The sequence below is a fragment of the Cyprinodon tularosa genome, unplaced genomic scaffold, assembly GCF_016077235.1.
Source record: "Cyprinodon tularosa strain WSP-4 unplaced genomic scaffold, ASM1607723v1 ctg409, whole genome shotgun sequence".
NCBI classification, from domain to species: Eukaryota; Metazoa; Chordata; class Actinopteri; order Cyprinodontiformes; family Cyprinodontidae; genus Cyprinodon; species Cyprinodon tularosa.
This window is the reverse complement of record NW_024039129.1, coordinates 555,852-581,629: the sequence shown is the minus strand read 5'-3', so window position 1 is coordinate 581,629 and position 25,778 is coordinate 555,852. Positions and strand designations below refer to the sequence as shown.

At 37.8% G+C, this 25,778-nt stretch overlaps 1 protein-coding gene across 3 annotated transcripts in view; it reads left to right on the top strand.

Annotated features, from left to right (window-relative positions):
- Nucleotides 1-23,849, top strand: part of arhgef19 (Rho guanine nucleotide exchange factor (GEF) 19) — a 36,147-nt gene extending 12,298 nt beyond the window's left edge. The window contains exons 2-17 of one of the 3 annotated variants that reach the window (XR_005281928.1): nucleotides 7,950-8,646; nucleotides 8,729-9,226; nucleotides 13,003-13,135; nucleotides 13,216-13,301; nucleotides 13,410-13,666; nucleotides 13,753-13,913; nucleotides 14,027-14,179; nucleotides 15,331-15,460; nucleotides 15,617-15,691; nucleotides 15,782-15,871; nucleotides 15,960-16,123; nucleotides 20,070-20,228; nucleotides 20,318-20,397; nucleotides 20,471-20,575; nucleotides 21,321-21,557; nucleotides 21,717-23,849. Coding sequence is in view for 2 of the 3 variants with exons in the window: in XM_038298507.1 (XP_038154435.1) it covers nucleotides 7,971-8,646; nucleotides 8,729-9,226; nucleotides 13,003-13,135; nucleotides 13,216-13,301; nucleotides 13,410-13,666; nucleotides 13,753-13,913; nucleotides 14,027-14,179; nucleotides 15,331-15,460; nucleotides 15,617-15,691; nucleotides 15,782-15,871; nucleotides 15,960-16,123; nucleotides 20,070-20,228; nucleotides 20,318-20,397; nucleotides 20,471-20,575; nucleotides 21,321-21,475 (2,922 nt within the window). In the remaining variant the exon portion in view is untranslated. Of the gene's footprint in view, nucleotides 1-7,949; nucleotides 8,647-8,728; nucleotides 9,227-13,002; nucleotides 13,136-13,215; nucleotides 13,302-13,409; nucleotides 13,667-13,752; nucleotides 13,914-14,026; nucleotides 14,180-15,330; nucleotides 15,461-15,616; nucleotides 15,692-15,781; nucleotides 15,872-15,959; nucleotides 16,124-20,069; nucleotides 20,229-20,317; nucleotides 20,398-20,470; nucleotides 20,576-21,320; nucleotides 21,592-21,716 lie in introns of those variants that run through there. The other 2 variants (XM_038298507.1, XM_038298508.1) reach the window with 2 other exon arrangements.
- Nucleotides 23,850-25,778: the final 1,929 nt, after the last annotated feature.

The window sequence follows — 25,778 nt, the reverse complement described above, 5'->3', positions numbered from 1 at the left end:
TTTTAAATAAGACAAAAACTAAATGCCACTGGAAGACCCTCTAATTTTTCCGCTCGAGTCAAAAACAAGTACACTTGTTTAAAGTCATTTTTACTGATTTTGAGATCAGTCTTTGCAGTGAACTAAAAGAAAACCCAGAATGAGGCTGTTTCTTGTGGACAATTAACAGTTTTAAAGTCACTGGAGACTGGTTACGCTATAAGAACTGCTGAATTAAAAACAACCCAGATTAACAATTTATATCCTGGGTCAGCTCTGGTCCAGCTAGGAACCCAGATGATCTAAGGTTTATGCTGGTCAAACATGCTGGGTTTTGTTTCAAATGAAATAATTCAGGTGTTTTATTTTTAGTACTAAGGACTCTAAATAATGGGTTAAGATGAATAAAATATGGCATAGACTTCTAAAAAAGCAATATTTAGACTAATTTAATGACTTTTTAAATTCTATCCTGTATAAAAAAATAGCGTTGGGAAAAATGCATTAAGTACAATCTTGAAATATCTAAAAAGAAGTTTTCTGTAAAAACATTTGAATTTTAACTTTATACTCTTAATGAAAACAGGGAGGCTATATGGATTTATGATAAATCATTCAGTGAATAATTGAATGGTGATCAGCGCTAATAACTATTTTTATCTAGCTACTTTGCAGGCATCATTTCACCCATTTCTCTCATGGAAGAGCTTCTTTGAAGTGTGATCAAATTATGTAATTCAAGATGGCAGCTTTTGAAGAGAAAAACTTCCCCATCATACTTCCTCTAGCTAAACAAACTGAATTGTGTTGGATCATCGGGCATTTTTAAACACGTAATGAGCTGCTCAAATGACCAAAATAAGATTTTATTGTAATGCACATTCTGACTTTTTCCTTCATCTTTTTAAGCTACCGTATTTTGAGCCTATATAATGTTGTTTTTAAAATGAAAACGGCATCTAAAAAATGAATGTTGATCTCAGTCTAAATATTTCTGCTAGGCCCATTTACATGAAACTCACCCCAGATGTTAACAGCAACCAGAGTAATCCAAACATTCAAGGAAATTTAAGTTATGTGTAAAATATGGAATGACTTAGGAAATAAGTGTTGGAAACCATTACCAACAAGTATTAAATGCATGGTGAGGACAGCCTTTTCTGATAATGAGAACTTCAATATGTCTCATGGAGAAGTTTCATATACTATCCTTGGGAATCTTGATCAATACTCCTTAAAATCGTATAAACTGTGAGCATCTTTTTTCTATGTCAGCGCCTCTCTAGTTATTTCTATATAGTATATTTTCCATTAAATAAAATAGGTAAAAGACTGACTGAGCCTTGGAGTTTTAAATTTCTATCTCTGAGAGCAGTTGAGAGGCTTTAGGCTTAGGACTTTAATGTATCTGCATTATGTTGCATCCATCTGGTGGAAAGATCTATCTCTTATGCTGTTTCTGATGTCAAACATGCTGCATCAATGACATCAAAAGCATTCAGTTTTACTCTTATCTAGAAAAAAACTATAATCTCAGTTTTTTCACTGGCTTGTCTTCCTATGCAAATGCATCAGGGCACAGCAAATACAAAAAGTACTGCATAAAACAACAAAAATAATCTAACAAACATTAAATCTAGTTAAACACATTGTGATGCTAAATTTTTTTAGATGAAGTCATTTTTTCTTTATCAACTGTGCCCCTTAGTGATATTTTAGTAATAGGGAAGCCTTTTTTAGGGCCACCATTTATATTGAACTGGCTGATAGTATTTTTGCACATACAGTAACAACAGAAATATCATCTGGAAATATTATGACATTTTAACCCAAATCTATATTGAGATGCACTGAAAAAAACAAAAACAAAGAGTAGTTTTCTTAGGAATGTTTTTTTTGTACTTAAAAATAAAGCCCTTTCTGCTCCACAGATACTCATGAATGAGTGATATACCCAAATGATGGGGCCATTAATTATAGTTTAGTAGTGGGTTTTTTTTTGTAGTTGTGTATTTTGTTTTGTTTTTTGACCCATAGACCCTAAATTCATATATTGGTTGTAATCAAGAAGTATTTTTTGAGCATTAGTAGACATTTACATCAGACTTTTGAGCTGAAAATCTATAGATGAAGCTTAGATAGGATGCCTTCAGTAGGAAAGTCACTAATAGATTTCCTCAGCTGGAAGTTGATGCTTGGAATAATACTAAAGCATCTCATTATTAGACAGACACAAGCATGTCATAATCCATTAAACTATAAAGCAACTTTTTAGCTTTGCACAGGATCAACATGATTACTTTCCACTTAAATGTTGCTCCTTTAGCATAATTTTCCACAACATTTGGAAAGTAAACAGAGGGGACCTTTACAGGTATGTCCTCATACAGCAATAAAGCACATTATCTCATGCGCTGAATCCATTTCCATTTGTCTGAAAATCGTTCTAACTCCCCTGGAAAAACCATGAAACTTCCTTAAATTATGTGATTCGGTAACATTTCGCTGTCTTGCCGAGCTTAATCAGCAGCGCTCCCTCACGTGATCCACCTTGTTAAAGGGATTATTCAAAGGCCATTGAGATGAAAAATTTAAAGCATTAAAAATGTTTTTCTTATGGATAATGGCATTAAAGACTTGTCAGAAGGCTGTTCGTTAAGACCTCCCTATGCAGACTTGGCGTCTTAGAGCAGCCTAGTAAAATTACAGGGAGGAAAACTGGCTGCAAAGTCCATAACAATTACAAATAACAGCTTGGTGTGACAAGCCAAATTACACGTCTTTGGAGTAAATTTTAATGGTGTGATATAATTGTATCAGTGCAAGGAATGTGCGATAGAGGTTGGTACTTTTATGTTTAGCTGGCGAAGCTTACCGTCAGATTTTTGTGATCTTTTTTAGCTTTTGATTAAATAAGAATATTACCAATTCTACATCTTAAGTCTGGCTTGATTTATGACGACTTAGCTGTTATTGCAGGATTAAGGGAACATTCATTCCTTCACACTGTGACTTTGTCATTATAGGTTTGTTATATGTAAACATTTTGCTCTAGATAATGTTGAAAACTCAGATTTGACCTCATGACAGGCAGTACAGCTGCTGTTAAGTAAAGTTTAGGTAATTCTCCAAATAGAGTAGGATTACATTATAAGCAGTGGGCTATCAGTTGTAGACACCATTAAGATTGTGTCACTATGCGGGCATGGACTGGATGTATTTATATGGCTCAGTGGCTGCACTATATGAGTGGATGAGAATGAGCAGTTCCCACACCCTCTCAGGTGTCCTGTGTTCAGGGCAGCCTGGCACAGGTACACACATAAAGACTTTCTTTGTCTGCATTCGGGAACAGGTAACCATTTGTGCCAGCCCTACAGTGTGTCTGTGTGTGAGTGTGTGTGCAGTCATCTGCGTGTGCATGTTTCTGAAACAAAGGCGGATAGGATTCTCTGGCCGGCTTACCCCGGCCACAAGAGCAGGTGTGGCTTTTCAGTGGCCTCGTATTCACCGTTGACGGCGCATGTGCGTTTGATAAACAGAAAAGATAACCCGTGATTTCCTGCAATTCTCAAGAAATCTTCCGGCATTCTGTGTAAAGATATGAGTTGAGAAACAAACATCTATCAATGCTTTTTCATGTTTTTGCGAAACACGATATGGGCATAAATTACTGGAGTAAAAGAGATTCAGTGTGGTACTAACTGCCTGTAAAGTAACAAAGAATAAACTCTATGGTTTAATAGCTCTGGAGGACGTCTACAGTCTGAGCATGCTAGCAGGAACAAATAGTGTGAAAGATAAAAAGTTAACCATTAACATTCAGCCTCCTTTGTGTCTCAGAATGTATGCTTACCTATATTCATTCCATTTTAAACATCCTCAAAGAGAAACAAGAAAGACTTTTAGCCTTTATTACTTCCATACAGCAGACCATTAAAGTCGTAGGGAAATCATATTTAAATTTCAAATCATTCTGGCTTAAACATGTATATAAATGTACTCTTTTAGATGATACTGTCTTAAAATCTGCGGGGTTTTTTTTGTTATTTTATGCAGGCCAATTAGTTATACATCAGCGTCATAGCATCTCTATTCATATGTCGCAGCTAATATACACAACCGCTGAAATAACAATTTCCTTTCCCATTGAGTTCCATCCCAGTGTTCACAGGGATGGACGTCTGTGTCTTCAGCAGGCGTAGAGCTAACAGAACTGGCAGCGTTGCGAGGCAAGGGCTCAAACATGTACGGCTGTAAGCCTTCTACACCAAACCAAGCTTCTACTGGAAATGCAACGGTTGGAACAGCCGTTTCCCTAAGACTTTAAATGTGACATTAACTACGATGTGTCTGTTGTGTGTTAGTGGCATCTAGTTTTTTGTGCTGACTGAATTACATTTACAAGGAGCTAAGCTAATTGCTCCAACATTCACTTGGATTTAGAGTCAACATTTGTTGCCTGATGCACGTTTTAACTCTTTTCTGGGCACCCGGCCTTTTTATAAATAACTATAAATTACCTGAATTCTGAATAAACCAGTTGTCATTTACATGTTTTATTGATTTAGTTGTATAGTTGGTGTCCCTTTAATTTGTTTTGATTATGTTTAAACACATTAGTTCACAAAATTGTAACCAACATAAAATATTGACATTTGTGATGTTATTTTGGCTATTGTTACTTGTTTGACGGATGGGAGGGGAGATTTAGAGGTAAAGGGACAACAGAACTTTAGCACACCCACACAAAACCCAAAATAATTCATAACCTTTTTATAGAGGTAAATTCCTTTTAATGCAATTCACCCATACATTTAGCACCACCGGGTTGTTTGGCCACCGGCAGAAGGCAAGCGGAGTGTCTGATGCTACCTGAGGTGTCTTGCCCGGGGACAACGACTGAGACAGAGAGAGTGGGCATTCAAACTGGTAACCCAGCAGTTAGGATTAACTCCTACATCTGGAGCCACTGTCTTCCTATAATGGTTAAAACCACAGTGTGAAAATCACTGGTTAAAAAACAACTTCAGTAAAAGTCGGAAATCTGTTCACAATATTTGGCAAAGTGAAAGTACAAAGTATTTTTGTACATTAAAAAAGCAAGACAACCTGCTTTTTTGTTGGTCCTTTATTTCACTTAGCCCTAAGAAGCATGGTATTCAAACAACACTGTCCATAAGAACCCAGAATAACACAAAAGCCATCATACATAATGACATGCATCCAAAAAATAAAATAATTTACAGGCAGTAACTTGGGTTTACAGAATCTATGAAAAAATTTAGTCAAAGTCAAAGTCAAAAAGTCAAAAAGCCTTTATTGTCATATTCTGCGACAGATACAATGAGATTTGGGACTTCCATAACAGCTACCATGAAATAAAAATAAAAATAAAAAATATATAAAAAAAAATATATAAATATATTAAAAGGAAAAGGAAATGTAAACAGTTACAAAAAATATATATAAATATATTAAAAGGAAATGTAAACAGTGAAAAGGAAATGTAAACAGTACTGGCACAGATTGTGGGGGGGGGGATAGTAGGGATTTAGTATAAAATGTAGTAGAATAAAGACATTTCTGACCCCTGAAAGCAAATAAAATAAAATCAATATTTTTGTTTTTACAGAGGCATCCTGTAAAATGCTTGTTGATTCCACAAAAACAAGTCCTTTCAAAATAAATTTCAGTCATATTTAAATTTTTAGTTATCAAATTTTAGATATCTCAATTTTTTATTTAAAGAAATAAATTAAACATTCTCAATCAAATTTTTATTGTCTTATGTATAGAAATAGAAGTAAAAGTCTGAATAAAAAAAAACTTGTTAATAAAAACAATCAATACTATAAAAAAATAAAATGTAGTTCAGTTACTATACACCTTTGTTAAGGCACATATATCTTTATGCTGTGCCTGAGCTGAGCTTGCAGCTAACACAGAGAAGTCACCAGGTTTTTGCCTTTGAGGGGGAAATATTGAGACTCCTCCCATCAAAGGTATGCAACGTTTGTCTTCAAACTTATTCTGCAGAACTCTTACAATCAAAGCTAAACTTATGTTCCCCATAACTTAAGTTCCTCATAGGAAAAATGGAATTTGTTCAAATTGCTCTTGCAGCATTAATTACTCAAGTAAATATGCTCTATTGAACGTATGTGTTTGTAGATTTCATTTATCATAATTAATTTTGTTTGTCTTTGTGTGGATTTAAATACTTTTGTTGTAAAGTTCTGTCTTTGACCTGGATCCAAGTGCAGGCTCTCTAAGAGGAATGATAAATATAAGGCTTTAATGAAAAGGCAAAAACTTACCGTAGGGCACTATAAAAACAGGACATGGAACGCGGTCAGAATAACAGAAACAATGCCAAGCATGCACAGAAAGAAAAGAATCCAGGGGAGAACAAAGAGGAATTAGGAGGTTAAATAGCAGGTTAAACAGGTGAGCGTCATTAGCCTGATAGGCAAGGACAGGTGGACTAAATGAGACGGATTGGATTGAATGTTATGAAATGGAGACAAATAAATATACAGAAGGCTGAACAGAAATACAGAAGAAGTAAACAAATGCATGCACAGATATCAAACATAAAAAAACACAAGAAAACACAAGCCAAGAAAAAAATAATAAACTAACTAACAATCCATGATGTATTCATGTGTGTTTTAAGGATTTTATGTTTTGTTTCCTTATCTTTCTCTCTTTTTTCCCTTTTTTCTGGACTTATTATCTTCTCTTACATAGGTGTAGGGTGTTGGTAATTAAAGTAACCCAAACTTTGCACCCTGAGTTAAAATAATACTTTTCCCAGACTTTCTTTTAGCCCTGCTTTCCTCACAACTCCATGCCCAAGAACCTGAGAGATGGCGAAAGAAAAAGTACTTGCTGCTTAAAAATGAAAGAATTAGGTATTGTTACCTTAATCTTATAGCAATAGCTGCACATCAATGACCAAATGCAAGAATCTTTGCTTTCCCTTGTGCACAGATGCTGCACGTCAGAGTTCCTGTAACAGGTGTTTAAAGCAGAACTCAAGGATTAGCAGCTCAGGAAGCAGAGGCATAAAAAGCAAGAGAGCTCCTCTGGTGTGGGTTTCAACACACTTGTCACGTGACCTACAGTTTTGACCCATATCTTGCTCTGAACAGATGTTATCTGTAAATATCAAATTTGGCAAAGATACCTGCTATTAATTAGATTGACAGCCTGAGTGAGTGCTTGGTGTAAGTGAAAGGTGAGAGTGTGGAGGATGTGCTGTATTTTTTCTGTTCGTCCTACCACTGTGGCGTTCTGTTTGAGGCTGGCGTGTCACTGTGTTTAAAGATCTTAAGTACAGGGGTTGGATGCCATGTGGAAAGAAGTCTTTAATTAGAGCAGGAAGGCCCGGCTCAGGAGACACACCAGACCAGACGTCAGTATGTGTGTCTATCAGTGAAGAACAGCCTTGACTATTAGATGTCCAGCACTACTCCACAGTTATACTCCTGGAATGTGCGCATCATGAGTAGGGTTTAGTATTATGCTTTTTTGAATGCACCAAGCTAAACCTTACTCACTTCAGTTTAATTATACATAGCAGCAATTCACAAAAAATGTCATCTCAAGGCACTTTACAGAGCCAATTCACTCAAATCATGAACTCAGATTGGTTTAAGATTTTCTATCAAAGGAACCCTAGATGACTGTAGTTAAAGGTTCCTCATCACTCCTGATCAAGAATCTAAAAACTGGGAAAAATTTGGAGTTATTTAAATTTTATGCCTGCAAGCTAAGGTTTAATATGCAAAGAGAAGAGATGGTTTCAGAAGATAAAATAGAAACAACTATTTAATGAAAACAACATTTAAAACTCAATGAGGCTGCATTAAACCTTTGTAATCGTCCCACACTGATTAACCTTTGCATCCCTAATACATGCCTTTAAATTAACAGTGTTTTGTTTATAATCTCTGTTACTACAGCTTCCATGTGGCCATCTAGCCATGCTCCCTGGGTATGGATTCTCACATTTTCCTGACTTCCATCCCCACCTTCACGCTTTTCGCTGCCGAGGAGAGAGCCCCAGCATGTGGATCCCAAGCTCAGCAGAGTCTCAAGGTTCCAGCGAGTCCAGGGAGGGTCGGCCTCTCCTCCATCCCATCCATCACAAGCATGTGGCTGTGTGCCAGGAGGAAACGCTGGCATTCATTGAGCTACAACAACCAGCACCTTCTAAATTAAACAATCTTGGCTGTCAAAGGCAGAGCAGCGTTTCAGACTTACACTCTCAATCATTTAATAGGTTGAGACAAACTCTAAATGAACTGAATGACGTGCAAAAAGGCAGCCACAACACAGACAATGAACACAGATTGAATGTAAACTCTTCATCACATGGTGAGAATGAGGTTGAGGTTGTTTGGCAGAATGGCACGAGTACATCTCGACAGGACCAAAGTGAGAAGCCTCGGGCCATAACAACAGTTTGCCGACCTCTCCATGCAGCTCTTAGCCTCCCTCTGTCCCTGCCCCTGTCCTCCCTGTACTCAAACAGAGACTCACTGGATTCTCAGGTACCTTACTCCTCTTCCTCTCCAGAATGTACAGATTTTCAAGGTTTGGACACCTGCCAGCCACAGAGGAGGACGTCACAGGGATCTTTAAAACAGAAGTCTATCCGTGAGTTGACAGAACAATCAGACTTTAGAAACTCTTTAACATGTTTTTGTTTAGGCTGAAAGGGCTGTTTTCTTGTCCTCAGGGCGAAAGGTGCAGGTTTATTCTTCAGACACCCTGAGCGATGAATCACTTGGCAGCCCCATTCTGGAGCCGGATTACATCTTCCCCGGACCTTTTGCATCTTTTCTGGAGGAAGACCTCAGTGGATTATCTTCCCTGGAGGCTGGTTCAAACCCTCCATCCACCGACAGTGTACCAGATCTCCCAAACATCAGTCAAGAAGATATTTTCAGCATACATTCAGAACCCTTGCAGATAATAGAGGACTCAGAACCAGGAGCAGAGGAGGAGGAGGAAGGTGGTATTGTGGAGACATCGCTTCACCCGGGAGTGAGCTTTTTGCCACGCGGTCGACAAACTGACCAAGAACGCCGTCGTTTCTCGGCTTCAGAGCTGATATCAAGGCTACAACTCTCCCAAAGGAAGAACTCTTTCACCTTAAAGCTGGGGAAGTCTCTGTCTGCTCGGGTGTCTTCCAGAGACAGGCAGAGCTCCAACATCCTCAGCCCAAATTCTGACTGTGAGTGGAAAACACTACCCTAATCTTTGTAGCACTTCTTTAACCAAGATGTACTGCTATGATACACCCTTAGACTTTTATACTCTCCTTTAATACTCCAAGCTTTCTTATAGTATTTTAACTAGATCTGGTGCTGAAATAGGATGTTAAACTTTTTCTCTGGTCCTTCGCACTCTTCAGTTGTTCTACCTGCTTACTGTATATCAACATGTCTGTACATTGTGGTCAAGTTTTCAACTACCAGATCATTAAGAAAAAGTTTAAGTGATAGGGGAGAAAAAAGCTTGGAGCAATGTCATCACACCAAGTTTAGTAAAATAGGGGTAAGTCAAATTTACAGAGTATGGCACATCAATTAGGAGTTTGAAAACTTTGTAAATGTTGAAAACTTTACAACAGTGGTATTCTAATGGTCCAGTCTAGGTTGCAGCATGACAGGTGTCACAAGGAAAACTTTTGTAAAGGTTTTCTTTAAAAACTCATGAATCAAAGTAGCACCTAAACAGTTCTATGATCAATGCTTTTATTTTTGATCTTTCTAAGGTCTATCAACACATGTTTGTGGATATACATAAACAAGTATGATGGGTGTTTCAGCTATTTTCCTGTCATAATGCCTTCACTATCTCTAGGCTCAGAACAAAAGGACCCAGTATAGAAGGCAGAAAGACAGTTAAATTTAACAAAAAAGAGGTCCAGAGGCAGAACGGGTCAGGATCTGACAATCAGAACACTGTAATGCCATAAAACTTCTCACCAACAACTCTAAATAAATCTAGCCCTGATGGCTGCTCTGAATGTTGGTTAAATAGAGGCTGAAGCAGGTGGATCTGATGAGTGGTAATGAAATGAGTAATCAGATGGGACATCAGCCCCAAGATCATGACAACATGTTAATCGTCCCTTATTTCGCCACAATTGCTGTGATGGCTCTTACTGTAAGTTTGTCTTATGTGATAATCCTGCTCCTCTTGTCTTGGAGGGATGTTGGGAACACTTCAGCATATAATTGGGTATAACCAACACGTTAGATTGCCTTAGCCTGATATCGTACCATGTGTGACATTCTCTGAGGACCCAACCTGTTGAATATGATGACACCTATCCGATCAGAAAGCACTTTCCATGGAAAAACAAAACAAGCTAATAAACTCACCAGTTAGAGCCCTTTCCACTCCTTCAGCCAGCATTGCTACGTTTTGTTATATTTTTCTCTGGTGAAATAACTTCACACATATCTTGATTTCGTCTTCCTATCAGGATTTGTTTGTGGATAGAGGACCTAAAAGCAGAGGCAGGAAGGTAGAGGTGAATTTATAATTGATTTAATGATGAGTTGGAGGAAGATTGACGAGGACCCAGCAAACAAGAACTGAAGAGGGAGAGCATTTAAAGGAGAAGTTCGGTTTTTAACACTTTTAGCCCATTTTCTGTAGTGTCCAGGATGAAATCGAATGATCGACACCAAAATTTTGACAATTGCTCCTGTCTCTGCTTTTTGGCTCATTTAGAATCACCCCCTGGCTGCTTTAGAATGGCTTGCATAGAGCATGTCCGATAATGTCCTTAAAACAACCTTAAACGTTCTTTTTTTAAAATATGCTACTCACCGGGTCGTCAGCGCTGTTCAATGACGTTCCAAAAAAAGTTTCGTAAAGAAAAAACGTTCCTGTAGTGTTTTATTTAGCATTTTGTAAATCCCATTGAGTTCTGTTGGAATAGTCAATATTCCCCTGCCACCGGAAATGGAAATGGGGCCTGTTTACACAGTTGTAGTCTTTTCGCTTCACTCTGTGTACTCCGACGTCGAGAATGAAGAATCCACCTTTCGTATTCCATTTTCAGGGTTTTTTAAAGTGTTTAACAGAGACGTTAGCACCTCGACGTCGGAGTACACAGAGTGAAGCGAAAAGACTACAACTGTTTAAACAGGCCCCATTTCCGTTTCCGGTGGCAGGGGAATATTGACTATTCCAACAGAACTCAATGGGATTTACAAAATGCTGAATAAAACACTACAGGAACGTTTTTTCTTCACGAAACTTTTTTTGGAACGTCATTGAACAGCGCTGACGACCCGGTGAGTAGCATATTTAAAAAAAAGAACGTTTAAGGTTGTTTTAAGGACATTATCGGACATGCTCTATGGAAGCCATTCTAAAGCAGCCAGGGGTGGATTCTAAATTAGCCAAAAAGCAGAGACAGGACCAATTGTCAAAATTTTGGTGTCGATCATTCGATTTCATCCTGGACACTACAGAAAATGGGCTAAAAGTGTTAAAAACCGAACTTCTCCTTTAAAGGAGACTGAGACAAAGAGAAGACTAATGAGCAGAATGGGAACAGGTGAGCACAGGGCAGGAGAGGAAAAGAGCTAGAGAAAAAGGAGAACACAAGAGGGCAGCAGGGGGGAACAAATAAAAACCTAGAAAGCTGAAAAGTACCACAAAACACAACAAAATAAAAATTAGACTACTAAGAAAATAAAAATGGAGCAAAATAAGACTAAACACTCAAAAGAAAAACAAAACAGAGCCAAGACTGAAGCAGTAACTAAGAATAAACCAGAGAACACAGCAAAATAAGAATAAAACCACTAACACTAGAAAACAAGGAGTAAAGCAAAACTGAATATGAAAAGAAAAACAGAACATAACAGAAACAGAAACCTAACACTTCCAGTGCTCTTCATTGGCCATGTAAACTGTGTATTCTCACAATTTTCTTAACTGAAATGTGCTACTTTGAGGCTTTATACAGAGCCAGAAGGAACCTGTTATATCTACAACAGTTTAACATCATATAACATCATATCTAAGATCTCTTAGATTTAGAAAATGACAAAAATTGAAAGCTTTTAAAAGCTTGCTGTGTTAACTAGGCATTACTGAGTATAAAAAACAAAGGTTCACCAAAAATCCAATTAGCTAGAAGGTGTTGTGAGGTAAAAGATTTGCCGTCAGAGAAAAAAGCTGAAATTCTTTTTTTTACTAGTAGAAAAAAAGAGCAAAAAACTGATGAAATAACAAAAAACTAATTGGTAGTAGATTCACCTCAAACTTGTACGAATCCAGTTTAGTCTGAATTCATTTGAAAAATATGCTAAATATTCCAACCAATCTAATTAGAACCACACTAAGTCATAAGCAGTGTGGTAAAATCTTAATCGTAATCCAATATATAATCATTTTGATGATTTTTGGTAAAAAGATGATAATCATCAATCCTTCACCCTGAGCAAGGGTGTGGCAACCGTGGACAGGAATAACTTGTTTATTTGGAATAGAGGCTTTTATCTGAAAGTGATCAAACTGGAAATGTGGCGAGAGGAAGAAGACATTCTGCAAAGGTGCATTACTATAATAACTCTCTTTTAACAGGAAGGCGGTTCCAGCAGATCTAGGGTCTGTTCAAGATGCCCTCCTCTCCAAATAACCAAAGTCTCAGAGATTTTTATGCATATTTAGCAACCATACATCCATCCATCCATCCATCTTTTTCCCATTATTCCATTAGGATCGCGGTGGGGCCAGTGTCTACCTCTGCAGTCTATAAGCGAAAGGTGGGGTAACACAGAGATGCTCAACCATGCAACCAATCACTCACACTTAAGCACAATTTAGAAAGCCAATTATCTTAACAGTTATCTTTTTGCAGAAAGACTCTGGGCCAGATATCAATCCCGGAACCTTCTTGCCGCAACGCAACAGTGCTACACACTGCACCACTGTGCAGCCCCGCATATTAATTGTTCTTTTCTTTCCTTTTTATTATAGATAAGTCTAACTCCAGACTGCGCAGCTCAGGCGGCTCCAGTGATAGCGGTATCTGCAGTCCTGTTGGAACTGGACCTCCCCTGCCCAGTGGTGACAATGGGATGCCTTTACATCGGTGGAGCACTAAACTTGGGTTATAAGAAACCAATATGAGAATACATCTTTCAAAGACATCTTTGGATTTAAATAAAATCTGTTGTTGTGGTTTCACAGAATGCGAAAGAAATCCATCGAAGAAGATTTAAGCACATCATCACTCTTACCCACCTCAAATCGCCTTTCACGTTTTTTGCCAAGCTGTGAGTTTACCTAAATTCTAGAATCTTTGCTAATAAATTATTCCTTTCTCATCTCTTCTTCCTTTCCTTACTGTACCGACATATTCCATCAACGTCTTGTTTTTGCAGCAATCCTCTACCAGGAGTACAGCGATGTTGCCATCAACCGAGAGATCCAGAGGCAGCAAGGAAAGGATCCAGGAACAGATGAGGAGGGGCTTAGAGATGAAGGATCAGATGGAACTCCCTCTCCTTCAAATCTCTCTCCATCCAGCTCTTTTCGCTCTTCTCGAGGCTCTGCATTTGCACTGTGGCAGGATATACCTGACGTGCGAACCAGCGGTCAGTTAGACACCTTCAGTAACGAAGAAAGAAAACTACAGGAGGTGACAGAAGTTCAAGCTTGCTTTCCTTTGGATTAAAGCTTATTCTTTGTTTGTTTTCTTTAAAACTGTCTGTTTTTCCCCTTTAGGCAAAGTTTGAGCTGGTAACATCTGAGGCGTCGTACATTCGTAGCCTGACAATCGCTGTGGACCACTTCATGCTGTCTCAGGAGCTTGCTGAGTGCCTTGGTGCTAAGGAGAAGCAGTGGCTCTTCTCCAAGCTGCCTGAAGTCAAAGATGTCAGTGAGAGGTGAAGAGATCTGCAGCTGATTGACTCCACTGCATTCAGACTCTGCGTTTTTACACCTTAAGCAGAGATATGTCGCTCTTTGAGAGTGTTTTCTACCCCATCACTGTCTGTAGGTTCCTTCAGGACCTGGAGCACAGGCTGGAGAAAGACATTCTCCGTTTTGATGTGTGTGACATAGTCCTGGATCACTGCCCGGCCCTGCGAAGAGTCTATTTGCCTTACGTAACCAACCAGGCATATCAGGAGCAAACATACCAGCGTTTGCTGTAAGTAATTGTTTTTTGGTTCATGTTCAGTGAGTCTGTTCCGACATGAACCCACAACGTTACTGCAATCTTTGCCAAGAGTTTTTTTCATATTCATATCTCTTAGTTGCTTTAGTGCGGAGGCACAAATACAAAAGTTTGGCCACTTAAATACAGTAACACAATTGTTTAGAGTAAGAAAAAGGGTGGCTGATTCACATTTTCAAACTGAAAAAGTGTGGCATTTATTTGTTTTCAATTACGCCCATGAACTCTGACCAACTTGCATCTCTCTGCAGAGAGGAGTATTTTCCTATGGAATAATGCTCTAATGCCATGCTTCATGGCTCAGATGGTGTTTCTGGGCTGACTTATGTTAATTTTCAACATTAGTCACTTTTTGTACATTAAAACAAAAAGTGAAGTTTTATCCTTAACCAGCCAGAGTAAATTGTTTTCCACATTTGCTTTGTCCCCAAAATGTAAACCCTTGTTTTATTCGTGCTGAGTTATGGGGACAGCAAGGTAGACCAAAATCAGAGGCAACTGACTTTTTCTCAGTCTTTCATCCCCTGTAAGAGTATTTGTCTTCCTGAATAGGTGTCAGAACTCAGTAAAAAAACTGCGGGGAAATCCAATTGCCTCCGATTTAAGCCTGTTTTGTGGTTGCTCATTCTATTGTTGGTTTTTCACCTAAAATCCCAATAAAATATACTGATGTTGGTGGCTGGGAAGTGACATATGTAAAGGATTGAGGGGTCTGAATTTACTGTTAATCTAGATGCTGTTTTGTAGCAAACTGGTGACATTCTGTGTGTTTTATAGACTCTTCGGAGCATTCATTGGTGTTTCTTGTGATTTAAACTATAACTCCTTGAATAACGAAGTATACAGATTATCAAAAAACAGGTTATCCCTGATTGCTGGTTTAAAACTAATCAAGGCAAGCAAATGCTTTTAGAAATTTAAAGACTCCTTAAGAGCCCCTGTGTTCAGCATAAAGTGTTTTTGTCTAAATCTAAAATAAAATGCAAAATATACCATTGTTTTGCTTAGTCCAACATAACTTAGATTCTGCTTGTGTTATTTCTCTTGTCTGGGCTAGTAAAAACACCTGGAATTTTGATTAACCTAATAGTCATACAGGTTTTTGATTTTAAATGTCCCCTCAGGCAGGAAAACCCTCGTTTCCCTGGCATCCTGGCTCGCCTGGAGGAGGACCCCATCTGTCAAAGGCTTCCTCTGACCTCTTTTCTTATCCTCCCATTTCAGAGGATCACACGCCTCAAAATGCTGGTGGAGGTATGATGTTGAGCATTCATAGTAAGGGTTCATGCCCATGTTTAAAATATGCCGGTAGATGTGGTAATAATTGCACCTGTTAAGTTTTTGACGAGAGCTGGGAAAATACAATTTACCTTTTGGCCCACCTTAAAAAAAAACATATTTATTTCTCAGAACATCCTAAAGAGGACAACACCAGGCTCCCGAGATGAGGACACCGCCACAAAGGCTTTCAATGAGCTAAAAAAGGTGGTGATCATCACCTATAATGGCTGGAATACCAGTATTATTACCAGTGAGGCTTAACAGTAATAACAGTGTTGGTGTTTGCATTCTTAGATCATCAGAGATTGTAATTCCAGCGTTCAGTCGATGAAGAGGATGGAGGAACTTATTCACCTAAACAAGAAAATCCACTTTGAGGGCAAAGTTAGTTGCTTTAGGATTTTGCTTTTAGCAGTTTTGATTCTCTTCATCCAAGTCTAAATCTGTAATTTGTCCTATTTTTTCCCCACAGATATTTCCCCTCATATCCCAGTCCCGCTGGTTAGTTAAACATGGTGAACTCCTGGAAGTGGACACTCAGACGATGAGCATTTCAGGATCAAAACTCAAGCTACCCACCAAGCCTGTGTACCTCCACTTGTTTAACGACTGCCTGCTGCTGTCCAGGAGGAAGGAGTGAGTTATAGTCTCTGTGGTATTAGACCTCAAATTGTAAGGCCTCATAAGAAATATTTATTCTAAACAGATTATTTTTTCTGTTGTTTCTTCAGATTGTAAAAACTGAGAGAGGTGAACAGACGTTTGCCCATAGAATGGCTAAACTTGTAGATTTACTGCATGGATATTAATCAAAATACAGTGCAGTTTCTAACTCTTTATCAATGCTAAGACAAAGACTCAAAACATTCTATATTTTTCAATACTGAAGGACTTTTTTGAGGCTCAAAGTTCCCAATAATATCCAATTTATTTAGTCCATATTAAATATGACGAATGGTATAACGACACAACAATAGGCCCCTAAGCAACATTATCTGGGTGGGTTCAATATGAAGTACATCTGCCAAATAAGAAGATGGTGCAGCTACCTCCACCTTTCACCTTTCTGTCTCTAAAAGTCAAGTGAAGAGGCAACTAAGTCACCAGGTCCTGATGGTTTCAACCCCAGAAGCCTGAAGTCCTGTGCAGAGCAGCTCTGTTGGCTTCTACAGCACCTCTTCAAGCTTAGTCCGACCCAGGAGACAGTTCCATTAATGTTGAAGTTGAATGTTGAAGTCATCCTGCGTTGTTCCAGAGTCAAAGAAAACTCAGCCAACAATCCTCAGGGACTATAGACCTGTTGTTCTCACATTCTACATCATGAAGGTCCTAGAGAGACTTCTGTTGGTTCCCCTCAGAAAACAAACACACATCTATCAGGACCCCCTGCAGTTTGTTTATCACCATGGAATTGGAGTTAAAGATGCCATAATACAACTGCTTTAACAAATCCACAGTCATTTAGACAAGGTAAACAGCACCGTGAGGACCATGTTCTTCGATTTCTGCAGTGCATTTAATACAAATCAACCATACTTTCTTTGTGAGAAACTCCATAGGACTGTGCAGACTCATCAATACTCACCTGGATCAAAGACAAACAGACCACAGTTAGACTGAAGGGTCAGGTGTCTAATCAAGTAGTCAGCAGCACAGAGGGACCACAGGGGACGGTACTCTCTCCAGTTCTTCATAAGGGCTGGTTATACTCCTGCAGCAGTGTGTTGCAGTGATCTTGTCGCAGATATTTTTGATTTAAGCCCAGTATTGAAGCATGGTAGGCACTATGTTATTCCACTCCACAGCGCTAGAGGGACAATGACGAACTGTGGGTCTAGATATGGCAGAAACGGTGAGGAACTGGGGGCAAGGTTAAGTGACAACGGAGGGACATGAGGGTGAAAAAGAGGAGGGAAACAAGTGGAAAAAGGGTCCCATCTTTCTTGCGCACCACACTGTTCTAGCTGGTCCAACTTCACGAGTCGCTTTCCACAATGGCGGTCATACAAACAAAACAAGCCGCTAAGGTATTAACAGGAAAAACGCATAGTGTAGAGCGGATGTATATTTGACCAATCAGAGGCCTGCTGTCTGCAGCACTGTCTGCGGTCACCTACAGTTTTAGAGAGGTGCACCAGTGTGTCTGCGGAAGGCGCGGGGGCACATTTGCTTTCACTGCTACACACACGCAGACGACCTGGTTTCTGAGTATAAATCGGTCTTTACTCTGTACACATCTGACTTCCAGTACCAGACAGAGTTCTGTCATCTACAGAAATACTCAGATGACTCTGCAGTCATTGGGTGGATCAAAGATGAACAAGGAGTTGAGAACAAGGAGCTGGTGAACCGCTTAGTGGAATGGTGTGAAAACAATCATCTGATCCGGAATGTAAACAAACCAAGGGAGATTATTGTAGATTTCAGCAGAAACAGGAACGAGTTGAATCCTGTTCACATCAGTGGAGGTGTTTAAGCAGCATAAATACCTTGGTGTCCATTTGAACAACAAATTCAACTGGAGACGAATCTGTGAAGCATCACAAGGAAGGGACAGATTAGATTGCACTTCCTAAAGGAAGCTTAAGTCCTTCGGTGTTTGCAACAAGATGCTACATATCTTCTTTTAGTCCTATGTGGAGAGTGCGATCTCTTCTGCCATCGTCTGTTGGGGTAACAGTATTTAAGCAAATGACTTAAAAAAGCTCAACAAGCTAAAAAAGAAGGTTGGTGCTTTTGTAGGAACTCCCTTTGAACCTCCGGAGATTATTTAACAAGGAACACTGCTACATAAAGTGAAAAAAGAGAGCATCCTCTTCAAATTATTTTTAAAGAAGAGTGTCTGCAGTAAGTGGCTTCTACACATTGATCTGTGCAAGACAGATCAATACAGTAGATCCTTTCTGCCCGCAGCTATAAACACATACAATAAATGATTAAGAAAACCATATGAATGAATTAAATTTCCCTTTGGAATTAATGAAGTATTTATGAATTAACCTGAATTTAATGATATTAAAACATTTATTCCTAACTGTTATTATTTAGTTAAAAGAAAAATATTATCTTATGTTATCCAGAGCAGTCAAAAATACCAACTGGATAAAAACAGCTGGAAGCCATAATTAGGATTAAACAAAGAAAAACAACAAATAAAATTATAAAATTAAGGTAACGTAAAGATGTCAGGAACAAGATGGGAACTTAGTTCAGAAAATAAAACATGAAGTTAAAAAAATTAAAATGGAACCAGATTCTCAACTTCAAAATGTTTAACCACCATAGCTGGACATAAAACCTGATACAAATTAGCCAATGAGCTGTGTACTGCTTTGAAGCAGGACTCTCCACCATGAACAGAATCAAAAATATATATTGATCCAGGCTCAAAATGAGCACCTTGATATGTTCTTGAGAATGGCTTTGTCTCCATTCAAACCCAGGTTTAAAGCCTTGCAGGGCAGCATAAAGCCCACTGCTCTCATTAAGCCAGAAAAAAAGAAAAAAAAAAAAAAGAATTTCAGGTTTTCAGTTCAGGTGTTTTATAAAATATGTGAATCATGAAATTGTCTATATACCAGATTTTTGTTCTCAACTTCAAAAGACACCCCCCCCCCCCCCCCCCCATTATAAAATGGAGTATAAAACGTGTTCTTTTTTATATATATGTATTTATTAAAAAAATCAATGTATAACATGGATGAATAAACACCTCATTTTATTTGAGTGTTAAATTCTTAATTAACTTGTTCCTTAGAGTAACAGATTGTAATAAAAAATGTCTCCGGACCTTTACTGGTTGTTGATTTTCTTTATTCGGACCCTGCTGATTTTTAATTGATTACCCCTGGTTTAAATAAAAAGAACATTAGGATACAGGGAAATAGAAATAAAACCTATTCATATCAGGATTAAAAGATGTGGACTTAAAGCTCCGACTGGGAACAAAAATCTGATCAAATTTCATTTCTTTTTAATCTTTTTAGTCTTTCTAATTGTTGGCTTGGAAATAATCTCTACAATCTTTATAAAACTGGTAAATTCTCCAACACTGAAAAACAATAATAATGTGAATTATGATAGAGGGAATTATACACTGTTGGTTTCACACAATAGTTTGGATTTTATGCTTAACCCTTTAAAGCCTGGACCATGAAATAATTGACAGAATTCCATTTTCTTTAAATTAGGGTTGTCCTTGAACTTTCTGATAAATGACATCAAAAAAGAATTGTTGTATAAGTTAAATTACCGTAGATCATTTATTTACATCAAATTTGATACATAAGGCATTTCTCTATAATCTTTTAAAGGTTTTCTGTTCACTACATGCATCTTATTGTGTACGTCAGGGTTGTCAAGAACAAAAATATAACACTAATGATGTATAGGTCTCAAAAACGTATGTATCAAATATGATACAATTGGCTTTAAAGGGTTATTTCCAACCAGTGAAAAATAAGATCATGAACTTTTTTAACTATTTTGACAAAAAGTTGTTAACCAGTTTTAAGTCTTATTACATATCTGTATTATATTTTGTTTAATGATGGCTAAAACCTTTTTGTTGATGTTGTTACAGTACCTGGAAGTTCATGGTATTTGTGCATGCTAAGATTGGAGAGCTGAAAGTGAAGGATCTCAGCCAGAAGCTGCAAGGCATCTCAGGCTTTATCTTCCATCTGCAGCTCTGTGAAGGCCAGCAGCTCAAACATCAGATCCTACTCAAATCTCACACAGAGTAAGACAAAAAAAAAAAAAAACTCTCTAGCATCATCTTCCTTCAGAGCTGCTAAAAGCTAACTGCTGTTGCTGCTTCTGTCTGGCAAGGAGTAGCAAGCAGAGATGGATCACAGCAATGTTTCCATCTGATCCGTTTGAAGACATTGAGCAGGCCAGTGAAAATGATGGTAAGCAGAGATCTGAGTGTGCGCATTATATGAGGATATACCTTTAAATAATTTTTTCTGTGTTATTTTGCAGATATATCCCAGGTTCAGTGCATTAAAAGCTACCAGGCTCAAGAGCACGATGAGTTAACTCTGGAAAAAGCTGACATTCTTCATGCTAAAACTATTACAAGTGATGGTAAGAGTCAGGAGGACCGATTTAAGACATTTAATACTCGACTTAAATTTTTTTGCATTGCAATAAACAACCATAAAAACTTGTTTATGATTTCTTCATTAACCAGAAAATAGTAGCAAATTGGAAATGAAGAAAAAAGATACATTTTTTTCAAAATTTTTTTCCACCTTTGAATCTAAAAAAGCATTTCTTTACATGTGTGAGCACCTTATTAGTACTTTAATTTATTGTTTCTCTGGTCAAAAAAGAAAAATCAGTTAAATTTAACGTTTTAGTCTACATGCAAAATATTGGGAAAATTTGATGGAAAGACGAAGAAAAACGTTTTTAAACTGGGGTTGATTTTAATTTACAAGCAAAGAAAGAAGACTCAAACATACAGCCAAGTAGAGACTGTGGTGGTTTAAATCAAAACATATCATGTGCTTTAATGGTGTTGTCAAATTCCAGGCCCATATGAAATTCAGCATTTTTGCCAAGACTGATATTTACAGCTGCTCTCATGCCAGTCTCACACTGCTAGATAAATTTATCAAGAAAGGTTTTTGAGGTTGTTATTTAAAGAAAGTCGTAAAAATCACTTTACATTTATGGACTTCTTTTATTTCTGTCTAACACCTGAAAATTTGTTGAAATACAGTAAGGTTTGTAACTGCATCGTGACTAAATGAGTTTAAAGCATAATGTCAATGCATTTCAACTGCACTATGGATGTCAGTGAAAGATATTTGATATGTTTCTACAGGATGGGTGGAGGGCATCAGGCTGTCAGATGGGGAGCGGGGCTGGTTCCCCAAAACCTATGTGGAAGAAATCACGAGTCGCAGCGCGCGCCTCCGCAACCTCCGAGAAAATATCCGCATCAAATGTGTCACACAGAAGCTGAAGGGGGAGGACTGAAACCTTTCACTGCCACGCTTCAACTTTTTAAACTACTGATTGTTTTCCTTTTAGATGGATGTATGGCCTTTGCAGTTAGCAGGTGATGAAATAAGACTTTTTCTCTTCTTTTCTTTAAGAAAGCTAAACTTTTTATTAATTTGTACAATTTTTAGTTGGAGGCTTTCAACCAATATGAGCTTCTAGAAATATTTTTTGCATTTTCGTGATCAAATAATTTATTCTTAATGTTTCTTTTCAGGGCTTTTTTTTTCAAAAATTGGGAAACATGCTGAAAAAAACTGGAACAATACAATTTATGATGAAGAATATCCCTTCAGATTCTTCCATGCAATCAAATGCCTGGCAGAGCACAGGAATCATGCTTGTTATCAAATTTTTGCTGCTGAAACACTTTGATACAGTACACATGATATTTTTAGTTTAGAGCCCTTAGAGGAATGTGCAAAAATTATTAAATTAAAACTCTTTAGACTTTGACACCAAGGAACCATTTTATTGGAATCTAAAGGGTCAGTGATTCTGCACAATACAGAGATCAATCTTATCCTAATATGGGGATGATGTCCAAATCATTTTGGGGTTTTCTAATGCATTTATGTAACACGAATAAACAGGATAAGATAAAGACATAGAAGAAATGGTAGGACCAGAGTTGCAGTATTACAGTTCGACCATATGTCATTTAGCCAATTTCAATATTGGAGAGGTATCTAAAAATAAACTCAGAAGATTAATAGAGACATAAAAAGCTTCTAGGCTGCAGAGCAATTGTTCGATTTCAAAATTCACTGAATTGTATGAAAAATTATTTAGTACGGTAATTACTTATAGATTTTCAAGAGGACAAATCCAAATAGGAAAAAAGGAGAAAAATCCAGGACATACGTGAAACATTATTTCCAGATGCAACTGTATTTTATCATAGTTTAGTTTTCATCTAATTCTTGACTTAAACTACCTTGAAAAAAAGAAAGTATTTTTAATGAGCAACTGTTCCAGCTCCTTTAAAAGAGTAAAAGAAAAACTGGCTCCTTTCTACCTGGATATAAAAACAGTGTTGGTGTTTTTGCAAACTACTGTTTTTCTGTTTACCAGATACAGAAACAAGAATCCTGAGACAATGCATCTCCCTGTGCCGAAAGCAACAATTTTCTGTTTAAACTATGTTCCCAAAATCTATAATTTGGTTAAGTCAGAGGGGCATACGTTTCTGCAAAACATGGACTTTTTTTTAAAAGTCATTTTTAAAACTCTCCATCCTGCTGCTGTAAATACTGGCAAAACTTTTGCTGCTGAAAATAGAAACCCAAATAATGATGCACTTTTTACTACTGAAAACAATGTATATATAAAAACACTTCAATATAAAGCTGTGTGGGATATATTTCTCTTATTATACGGTCTGTGAAGTGACCCCCAAATGATTGATAGGCTAGACTTTTTTTATACGAGTAAACAGTAAATAAGGAAAATAAATGGCTGTTTTAAAACATAAATAAACATGAACAGTTCTGGTCAAAAGTTCACTTACAACCATCTGCATTAATGTCATTGTTGTGGATTTTTTAATGATTTAGACAATATTGTTTTTTTTTTCTGAGTAGAATTGATCATAAAAGACACAATTTTCTACAAAACAAGGGATTTGGATCTTTGCTTTACTTTTTTATATCATTCAAATTGCTTCTGAGGTTCAGGATTGATTCAGAGGATTTTTCAAAAGTTGTGTTAAATGTGGGTAATTCCAGCAGCTTTTGTCCAATAGCTTCACATTAGCTTCTTTGCTAACATGAAGCTGAACATATTGATGTGTTCGGATATTTGTCCTGCTGTAACACAAGCTGTGTCTGAATTGTAAGTTCTAGCTCTTAATTTGTGATGAAGCTGAAGGTTTGGAGGATTGTCTTCCTCATTCTTTGTGTAAAGAATCAGTTCTGCTTACAGCTGAACGGGCCCCCAGCATGATACCACAACCACCATGCTTGTTTTTTGAGATTAGAAAATTCTTAGCTTCACTCACCTAAACATTTTCCTTGTGAAACATAATACAACATTTTCCTGGTCAGCTTACACTGTCAGACATGTTTAATGGCGCTTTTTATTTTTATGTCTTTGTTAACTCCCTCTCAGTCCATGGTACAAATATCTTCAGAGTGGACAGGAATGCTGTTGCTCCAGGATCTGTCATTATTTAATAGCCTTTAGTCATTGTTAAGCATAATTTGGTGTTTCAGGTGGACAATAAACCCAAATTCACATCAAAACAACTTTTTGGAAAAAAAAGCAGGCTAGCATCCAGGTTTTTAAATGACCCAGAATGTCAATCTAATACAAATGTACGGATTATGTAAAAAAAAAAAAAAAAAAAAAATAGCTCTGCCTATTTAAGAAAAAAAAAATCAAACTGATGAATTTTCCAATCTGAATTTTATCCAAGTGTTGTTAATTGCTGCATTTGCCCAATTTTACTGGGCCTGTATGTATAAAACTGAGCTTGTTTAAAACTATTTAGTGAAACAAACTGAAACTGCTACGCCAAACTTAAACCAAAGCTTCAGGGTCATCTTTGATATTTAAAACTGAGAAGGTTGTTTTTCCTTTTCTTCAGGGTGATAAACCTTTTTATATTAAAACAAACAACATACGATGCAATAAAAACATTTAAAACACGTCAAAAGACATCTGAAGCTAATAACTAAATAAAACAGTTTGCCTCTTTATTCCTTTTTAACAGGAACAATGGTGATGATAATTTCCTTAAGTAAAACTATATGAAGGTTATTTTGTTTCCAAATTATTTGTGGATTGTAGTTTTAAAGCTACAGTGTGTAATTTTCAGCGACATCTAGCGGTCAGACTGCAGACTGCAGCAACATGAACGTCTCCCCCCCACCGCTTCTCCCCCCCAACAGTACGGCGAGCGTTACGGGACAAAATGTCTTCCACGACGTCCGCATCACCTACCTTCTCAAGTGATGAGGTTTGTTTACATAGATAATTTTACAGATAGTATTTCATTAGTCTGTGTAGGGTATAGATTTCATGTAGACTTAAGATAATAAATATACCCGTTATTTTTTCTACGTCGTTGTGACGTTTTGGTGAGCTGCTTTGCATGGTGATATAAACAGACGAAGTAATTGTAGTCATTAGTTTAACAGCGAGATTGTGTTCGCTGGAAGAATATATATTCCCCGTTTACAGAGTCCAAGTCTTGTTTGTGGCACGGGGGTTACAAGGCAAGGAAGAGGGAAAGGAAGAGGGCAGAGAGGCCGGGGTGAGCGTGCAGCTGGGGCCAGGCGAGAGAGGGGAGCCAGCGGGGTGAGAGCAGAGGAGGAAAGGCTTGAAGATCTCCAAAGGAGCCGGAGAGAAGTAACCGAGGTATATATCCAGAAAATTATTTTACAGAAAATTACTGAATCATTACCTGTGAAACGTCAGGGACGTTGCTGAATAAGTATACTGGAGAGTAACAGCATCATCACGCAGCATGTTATTGTTTTAGACAGGTCTGAGCATCCTGTACTCCAAAAACTGCAGTGATATTAGACAATTGTGTGTATAGGATTAATTACCTGTCCAAGAGAAAACTGGCAACTTGAGCGTCACTTTGAAAACCTTTTTCCTCCATCAGTGACTTCCATCGTGTAAATGCCGTGCCAATGTTGATCCGTGTTTTTTGTCGTTTCTTGTCACTCTTGCGTTTATTCTCGTCGTGTTTCCGCTTCTTAGATGACGGGGGTTCGGTGTCCGCCGCTTTTCGTTGTGATACAGAGTAGGCATGATCCTCCATTCGTCTGATGTTTGGCCACACAGTGCCAAACAGTTTGCAAAGTCACTCACGCCTGCCGCCTTGTTTACCTTTCTTGTTACAGAGGCGCAGTATACCTGCTTCTTCTTCTTCTTTGGTTTCAGGCAGACTAAACGCTTCTCAGGCATAATACTGCCATCTACTGTTCAGTACCGTCTCAGTTCATCTCTCTCAACTTGCCGTAGTTATTTTCGAGCGTCATGGGAGATCTCGCAATCGCTAGTTTGTTGCCTCTGCGCTGCCGTAGCGCAAAGATGTCAGCCTCCATGGCTGCGAGACCCGCTCCTATGTAATTATAAATAACGAATTCTAAGGCAACGCAAATGTTATGGTTAAAAAGCTGAGCTCATAGGTGATGATAAATAACATAGTTATGTATAATATATTAAATTTCTGAATTTATATGCCTGTAATTATTACACACTGTAGCTTTAAATTTGAAGTTGTGGAGAGAGTTATATTCTAAGTTTTGTATTTGTAGAGTATTGC